The following is an 8,505-nucleotide window of genomic DNA, read 5'->3' on the forward strand; positions in this document are numbered from 1 at the left end:
CCCTCCTTCAGACCCTTAGTTAGAGCCCCCTGGACCTTCCGGCTGCTTCTGAGCACTGGACAGGTCAGCCCTGAGGGTCCTCTGCCCGGCTGCTCCCCCACCCCCCGCCCCCGTGACTCCTGTCTCTGGAGGGCGGGTCGGTGACTGCCCGGGTGCCCAGGGAGCAGCTGCTAGGCCCCGCGGGTGGGCGCCACTGCAGGAGATGTGGTTAGACATCTCTGTGCGCCTGACCCTCCTGCTCAGAAATGTCCGAAGGCTCCCATGGTCCTGAGGGTGACACCCAAGCAGCACGTGCCGCACTGTGACCTCCGTTTACTTCTCTGGCCGTCTTGGTTCTGTGGGGCTTTGAGACAGAGAAGTGGACGCAGCGGCTCCTCTGCAGAGAGGTGGCCCATCGTGTACACGTGTGGGGACCGAGGGCCACGTCCCTTCAGGAAGCCCATCCAAGGCCTCCCGGATTGGCCCCCCCTCCCCCCACCCACCGAGAGGCTGGCCAGCTGTGGGCAATGGGTTCGGTCTGCCTGCAGCTGGGAGGCTGGGACCCCCTGCCCACACCCCCTTTGCCCACCTTACCCGGCAGTGGGCCGTCTCGCACCCAGAGCGCCTGGCTCCAGTGGCTAAGGGTGCAGCCCCCTTCTGTGTGGTCAGTGAGAGGCAGGGCGGCCTGGTGGTGAAGGACACAAACCTGGAGCCACCTCTGGCCTCCGATTCTACTCTGACACTGAAGGTCCATGACCTGGCAGATGACGGGAGCTCTCGGGGCCTCAGTGGCCTCGTCTGTGAAAGAGAATGAGTGTGCGCTGCGTAGGTGGCTGTAGGACTCAGTGAGGAATTCACGCAAAGCTCTCGGCAGGGCCCGCATCCGAGCACACGGTGCCAGCGTGGCTGCTGCGCTCGGCACAGCCTCCATCCGTGGTGGGTGCCCGCTGCCGGGCACGGTGCCCAGGGCTGCCGACGGAGATGCAGGCCCAGCTCACGTTCTGGCAGAAGGTCCACAGCAGTGATTTCAGGCGACAGCAAAAAATGGGGCATTGTCTTCGTCAGCTCTGGCTGCTGTGACAAAACACCCTTGATTTGTGGCTCAAACAGCAGGCCTGTGCTTCTCCCGGTTCTGGAGGCTGGAGTCCGGATCAGGTGCCGGAGATTCTGTGTGTGGTGCCGGCCCTCTCCCGGTTGCAGCCCGCTGCCTCCTTACGCCTGCACACGCGGGCGGAGAGAGAGCGCCGTCTCCTCCCTTCTCACAGGGCGCTAGTCCCGTCCCAGGGCCCCACCGCCATCAGTGAGCTCAGCGAAGCTGCTCACCTCCCAAAGGCCCGCCTCCCGATCCCACCCCATTGCGGCTTCGGGCTCCATAGCCTGGATTCTGAGGGGGCAGAGCACTCGTTCCATAACAGGCATACCCATGGGTGGGGAGTGGGCATGTGAGGATGCATCTGTGTTTCGAGGCACCGAGGGACCCCTTCTCCGGTTCTTCCTGAGCCAGGGCTGGAAGGAAGACCCAGAATTAGCCAGGCAAACAGGAAGGCTCTGCATGTCGGGGTGGGGGGGCAGCGTGTGCAAAGGCTGGGGTGTGAGATCTAGGGCAGCCTCATCGCACTGTTTGCTAGGGCTGGATGGGGAGGCCCAGCAGGTGGGGTTTTCTCCGGTCCTCCCCCCCTGCCCCCCCCCCCACTGCGTTGTGCTCACCACCTGCCCCTCTGCCTGCAGGAGCTCCAGGAGCTGGAGAGGAAGCTGGAGGAGGAGCTGGCCCACCAGGAGGCGGCCCAACGGCAGCGGGCCCTGGCCGGGCGGCAGCAGTGGGCAGAGGACGGGCCCGGGCTCCTGACCGAGCCTGAGGACGCGGATTCCAAAGGGCAGGTCTCCGCGGCACTGCGGCGGGCCCTGGGCCGGAGCCAGGAGCTCCTGGAGCGCCAGCAGCAGAGGTGAGCCCTCGGGTGCATCACTGGGGAGCGGGCTGGGCGAGGAGAGGCAGCCCCTCCTCTCCGGCCCAGTCTCCATGGACTTGACACAGTACAGCGTGGGTTGGATGGCGTTTCTTCATTAAATAACCAGCAATCTCACGGGGTCACTCTGTAATAAAACGGCTCACGCGGGTGTCGCTTCCCTGCAGCCTGCGGGAGGAGCAGGAGCGCAGCGTCATGCTCGAAGACCTGCTGGAGCGCATGGAGGCGGACGCCTTCATGGGCCTGTACAGCCAGGTAGGGCGCGTGGGCGGCGCTCTGGCTCCGTTTCCTGCCAGCACGTCACTCCCTTTGCTCAGAGCCCACCTTTCCCCGCCTGACGACCGGGATGATAGCAGGAACCGGGGGAAGAGCTGGGGGATGGTTAAAGGAGGGGCCACCTGCCCTGGGACAGGACCCAGCAAGTACTGGACACTCAGGACCTCACTGTCGGGCCGGTCCTGCCATCACCCCTCCAGGCAGGTCCTGTAGAGGCGACACTTGTCCAGGTTCACACTGAGGAGAGTAAGGACGCTGTCCGAGGACGCGCGATTCCTGTGGGGGGCTGAGGGCTGGCCCAGGTTTTTGGGATGCAGAGCCTGTTCCCTCTTAACCTTTTATTTTGAAACTAGAGGCCCAGTGCATGAAAATCGTGCACAGGGTGTGGGGCGGGGGGGGGAAGGGGGTGTCCCTCAGCCGGGCCACTACCCTCTCCAATCCAGGACTCCTTGGGGGATGTCTGACTGCCAGTTTAGGACCAATGGGATCGGTCCTAAACCGGCAGTCCGACATCCCTCTCGCAATCCGGGACCACTGGCTCCTAACTGCTCGCCTGCCTGCCTGCCTGATCACCCTTAATCACTCTGCCTGCTGGCCTCATGCCCCTAACTGCTCCCCTGCTGGCCTGATCACCCCTAACTGCCCTCCTCTGCTGGCCTGATTGCCCCCTAACTGCCCTCCCCTGCTGGCCTGCTGATTTCCTAACTGCCCTCCCCTGCTGGCCTGATCGTCCCTAACTGCCTCTGCCTTGGCTCTTGCCACCATGGCTTTGTCCAGAAGGACGTACTGAAGATGTCCAGTCTAATTAGCATATTACCCTTTTATTAGTATAGATAATATTAGATTCGCAGGAAGTTGCTAAGGTAGCCCATAGGGTTCCCGTGCCCCTCCCACATTTCCCTCAGTTTTCCCAGTGGCTGCACCTCACAAACCCAACACAACACCCAGGCCAGGACAAGGACGTTGCTACACAATCTGTCATCGTCACATGTGGAGTCCCGTAGCCAACACCACGATGAACTGTCCCAGGGCCACAAAGGTCTGCCTGTGCCGCCCTGGGTAGGCACACCCACCCCTCAGCCCTGGTGGCCGCTCCTCAGTTCTGGAATGTCACACACAGGGAGTCACACAGGCCGGCCCCATGGAACCTGGCTTTCTTCACGCAGTGCACGGCCCCGAAATCCACCCGCTTCCTCACCGCCCGGTGCTGTTCCCGTGGAGGCCACAGCATGTTTCTTTAACTGTCCGTGGTTTCGGGACATTTCTGTTGTTTCTGGAGCCTGTGCTGGCCCCACCCCGGCTCCGCAAACATGAGTAGGAGAAGGGACATTAGTAATTGTCGCTGCTGCAGGCCAGGGCGTTAGCGGCGGGTGAGCTGGGGGTCCTTGGAAGGGATGGGCGAAGGTTGTGCAGATGTCATGGGGAGCCAGGGCTGTGACCAGCTCTGCGATTTGGGGACAAGTTTCTAAGACTGAGCTACTGGGCTATGCATTTCCCTGGGAGGAGGCATCCTAAGCCTGTGATCCATTAGAACTTGCCTTTCATCAGGCTGAGCCCCGAGGCCTGAGCCGCTGCCTTAGCCCCTGGGAGCCGAGGCCTGAGCCGCTGCCTTACCCCCTAGGAGCTGCGGCTGGCCTCGTACCTGTCCAAGCTGACGATGGTGCCCGCGGGCACGCTGCGCCGCCTCCTGAGCGTGGCTCTGCCCGCAGCCCCACAGCCTGAGCTGCTGGCCTTGCTGGAGTCGCTCAGCCAGAAGCAGCCGGACCCTGCGGCGGAGCATGATGGTGGCGGGGAGCAGGCCGACCTGGACCGGAGGGGGTGAGTCAGCATCCGGCACCCCTGGAGAGCAGTGAGCAAGAGTCAGGAGAACAGATGGAGGGTGGGGTGCGGGGCGCGGGGCGCGGGGCTCAGGGCACAGCCTTCCCTGGCCGGCACGCCATTGCCCAGAGCAGGGGCTGCCAGGACCGTCGTCATGGGTCGTTTTCCCGTTCTGGTGGTCCCACATGTTTTGTCCACACTTTCTCCTTCTGTCACCAATTTATTTTTCAAGTAGGATCTTAAGAAAGTAAGTTTCTGCCCTCGGTGGTTTGGCTCAGTGGATAGAGCGTTGGCCTGTGGACTGAAGGGTCCCGGGTTCGATTCCAGTCAAGGGCACATGCCTGGGTTGCAGGCTCAATCCCCAGTAGGGGGCGTGTAGGAGGCAGCCAATCAATGATTCTCTCTCATCATTGATGTTTCTATCTATCTCTCCCTCTCCCTTCCTCTCTGAAATCAAAAAAAAAAAAAAGAAAGTAAGTTTCTTGGCTGTAGATATGCTGGACACACGTTAATGACAATGTAAAATACACACATACTAGAAACAGTGTAAAAAACACAACAGGAAAGTCATGGCTCCACCAGCCGGAGGAAAGGGCTGGTGGGATTTGACTGCAGTTCTTCCTCCCTCACGTGTTTCTCTGCTGGGTTGTGTGTGTCCATGTGTGCACATGTGTCTGCATACATGCATGTGTGTGTGTGTATGTGTGCATGCATGTGTATGTGTGTGTAGTAATCCCATGTGCACAGCCTTGCCTCTTGCTTCCCAGAACCTCAGACGGAAGCTGATCTTATTTTCTTCCAACTCTGGTTGATGTGCAAAGTCACTTTATATAATAACTAGAGGCGCGGTGCACGGATTCATGCACTGGTGGGGTCCCTTGGCCTGGCCTCCACCCTCTCGCAATCCAGGACCCCTTGGGGGATGTCGGACTGCTGGTTTCAGCCCGATCCCCACAGGCTAAGCTGAGGGACCCCACCGGTGCACAAATCCATGCACCGGGCCTCTAGTATGCATATAAGATCTTTGGTTACTCTCTTCCCGCCCTCCCCGCTTCCCTCTGAGATTCATCAGCCTGTTCCACCATGTTTCCACTGTGCGTTGAGCGTCTGCCCCCTGGTGGTCAGTGCGTGTCATAGCTACCAGTCGAACGGTCAAATGGTCACTTAGGCTTCTATATATATATAGATTAACACACTACTTAGACTATATTTTCTGTTATTTTATTCACAATTTAAATTCATGCTTTTCACAGCTATTGAAACACCTTCATAGGTATTATTTTTACCAGCTGCCTAATATCCCCCAGGTGCGTGTGCTCTGGGGGATATTACTGGGCTTATAGTGTGGGCTCCTTCCCCTTAGGCCGGGGTAACGGCTCCCTGGGAGAGGCTCTTCTTCCTGAGAACATAGACGCTCCTTCTTGCCTTCAGGAAGCACCAGGGCTGGTGGCAGGCCTTGGAAAGCAGGCTGCGCGGAGAACTGAGAAGCAGCGGCCTGGACAAGATGCTGTGGGCGCGCCGGAGGAAGGAGAGGTAATGACGGGCACCTGCTGCAGGGGGTGGGGGGGGCAGGGACCAGGGCAGCCTGAGAGCCGGAGGGCAGCCTGGGAGCTGGTGGAAGGGGCACGGACGAGAAGGGGCCATCCTTCCTGGAGACCACGGTCTCCTCCTACTCCAGGAGCTGAGGGTGAGCCTCCAGCTAGTGGGGGGTGTTCGCTTATCCTACGTTAGCACTTGGATTACTGTACGTCTTTTCACCAGTAGACCTTTTTTAATGGGATACCATTAGAAGGAGGGTAACTCCTCACAGCTGTTGACTTTATGGTTGGCGAAGCCCGTCTTATTGCACTGAGCCTCCCGGGAAGTGGGGACGGTGACCCCAGAGCTCAGGGAGCTCAGATGAAGAGGCCCCGGTCTGCGCTGTAAGGAGTGGCCCTGGGACTTGGGACATCTAACTGGCCCCTTTCTCTCCCTACACTCCCAGGCCAGTGCTTTCTTCTCTACCAAGTGTCTTTCTCCTTTAACTGGTGCCCGCACCCCCGGGGAGCAGAGGGGAGCGGGCGGAGTGGCTGCAGATGGCTGCGAACAGTTGACCAGTGTCTCCAGTGATGCCCACGGGAGAAGAGACGGAGAAAAAGGAGCACTGACTAGTTCACGATGGGCTGGAACGTGGTCTCCAGCGTGGGCCCTGGGAACAGTGGGAATCCAAGGGGTGTCCACTCCCCTAATTTCTCAGCCCCGGTGCAGATGCTGAGACCACGCTCCCTAATTGTACCCGAGAAATACCTTGGAGGTGTGGGCAGTAGGCTGCAGAGCAGAACTTAGTCCCCGAGACATTAGATCCGGATATTGAGCCCAAACCGGGAAAAGGAGATTCGAGCTGTTCCAACTGTGAAGGGCTCCACCAGAGAACACAGTCGATTGCGTGGGATCAGGATGGGGGAGTGAAGGCGCCCTGGGCCGCATTCCCAAAGCGTGTCCCTCTCTCCTCCTTCAGGCACCTTTTCCCCAACTTCTGTTGCTTTGTGATAAGGTGTTACCGCCAGCTTTTAGTGTGAGGGCCACAGGCAGGGGTGTCCTGGGAGGGGGAGAGGGGCTCTCTGTGTAGCATGTGCCAATTTCCATGGTGTAAATACTCCCACCGTGGCTGACTTCAAGCGAACAACAGGATGGCAACTGGTGAAACTCTTGAAAATGGAACGGTTGTGAGTCAGTCAGGTTGTCTGCAGCCAGTTTCAGGGGCCATCTGGTGACCAACAAGAAAGCCTCTCTGTACAATGGTACTTTATTGGGGACCTAGGGACAGAGAAGGGGGTGCTCCCAGGACACTCATGTCATCTTCCGTTCTGTCTGCAGCATACTGAGGAAGACGTGCCCCCCTCTCAGAGAGCGGACGGTGTGCTCAGGGAAAGGGGGCTGGCCACACCTGTCCCTGGAGTCCAGCGGCGACCTGGTGCCCGTGCCCATCGTCGGGGCAGAAGCCATTGATTTATTGAACACGGGCGAGAAGCTCTTTATATTCAGAAATCCCGCGGAGCCGGAGGTCTCGCTGCGCGTTCCTCCCAGGAAGAAGAAGAACTTCCTGAATGCCAAGAAGGCCGCCTGGGCCGCGGGCGTGGACTAGCCAGCAGGAAGGCGCCAGGGACTGAAGACGGGACGACGTGCTTTCTCCTGCCCACCTGTGTGGCTATAGGGCACAATCTGCAAATGTCAACTGCAGGTGGCAGACACAGACACCCCGACAAACCCCGACTTTCAGGGACCCAGTTTGCTCTGTTCTCATGAATTCCAAGAGGGCCCGTTCTCTTTGGAGGGACGTGATGAGAGGGGACCAGCCGTGAGCACTCGGTCCCCGCACCCCGAGGGCCTGCGGTGACCAGCCCCCTTGCACGTCCCCCAGTGTCCGGCTGCGGAAAGGGCTGGGTATGGAAGGCAAGGCTCTCTCTTCTTACATATTCTGTGTTTGTCAAGGGAATTTTCAAGAATAAATGTATTTTACACAAAGCTCTTCTCAGCGCAACTCCTTTTCGCTGTAGGTGGGAACGCCCATTTTCACTGCGTCTGCGTTTCGGCCACGCGATCTGTCCCACAGCGATTTGCCCTCTCGTTCCAGTGGCCAGGAAACGTCTCCAATTCAAATCAGAGTTACTTTTCCCTCTTTATTCAAAAATATATTTTTATTGATTTCAAAGAGGAAGGGAGAGAGAGAGAGAAACCTCAATGATGAGAGAGAATCATTGACTGGCTGCCTCCTGCATGCCCCACACTGGGGACAGAGCCCGAAACCCGGGCACGTGCCCTGACCGGGAGTCAAACCATGACCTCCTGGTTCATAGGTCGACGCTCAACCACTGAGCCACACGGGTGAGCCCTTTCTCCTCTTTACAAATGAGGGAATCCAGTCCTCACAGCAGCACCTGGGGCCCCTGAGGCCTCATAGGGGCTGGACCAGACCGTGGGGTGAGCATCCCCGCGAGCCAGGCAAAGGCGATCACCATGGGCCCTTCCTGCGGGTAGGAAGTGATTGGGAAGGAATCCGTCCCCAGCGAAGCCAAGGCGAGGGCTCTGAGGAAGCACCTGTTCCCTGTGAGCGGCTGGGCCCTCCCAGCTGCCACGCCCACTTCGCACCCCTCTCTGCCCCCAGCAAGGAGGTGGCCCTGCCCCAGCACAGCCAGGGCAACTGACTCGGAGGGCAAGTCTTGCCTGCAGTCACACCCCCTGTGAGGGAGGAGGCCTGGTTTTGAACCCGGGTCTCCCAACTTCAAACCCTCATCTGCCCAAGACGTCCATTTCCTCTGGCGGCGTGAAGGCCAGGCCTTCCGTGCAGTTCCCGTCAGAGTCAGTATCCGTGTGGCGCGGTGGACAGGGACCTGGGTGGGGGGGTGTGTTTCCAGGCAACAGGTGACCTGTCTTTGTGGACAGACTGTGTGTGCATCAATGGCCACGGTTACTGCTCAGGTGCAAATTG

At 59.2% G+C, this 8,505-nt stretch overlaps 1 protein-coding gene across 1 annotated transcript in view; it reads left to right on the forward strand.

Moving 5' to 3' along the window:
* EVC2 (Ellis van Creveld syndrome 2) overlaps positions 1 to 7,541 on the forward strand; it is a 64,576-nt gene extending 57,035 nt beyond the window's left edge. The window contains exons 20-25 of the mRNA XM_014538284.1: positions 581 to 775; positions 1,582 to 1,922; positions 2,111 to 2,198; positions 3,841 to 4,037; positions 5,469 to 5,570; positions 6,894 to 7,541. Coding sequence (XP_014393770.1) covers positions 581 to 775; positions 1,582 to 1,922; positions 2,111 to 2,198; positions 3,841 to 4,037; positions 5,469 to 5,570; positions 6,894 to 7,161 — 1,191 coding nt within the window. The 3' untranslated portion in view covers positions 7,162 to 7,541. The remainder of the gene's footprint in view (positions 1 to 580; positions 776 to 1,581; positions 1,923 to 2,110; positions 2,199 to 3,840; positions 4,038 to 5,468; positions 5,571 to 6,893) is intronic.
* Positions 7,542 to 8,505: the final 964 nt, after the last annotated feature.

Source organism: Myotis brandtii, unplaced genomic scaffold, assembly GCF_000412655.1.
Source record: "Myotis brandtii unplaced genomic scaffold, ASM41265v1 scaffold188, whole genome shotgun sequence".
Lineage (NCBI taxonomy): Eukaryota > Metazoa > Chordata > Mammalia > Chiroptera > Vespertilionidae > Myotis > Myotis brandtii.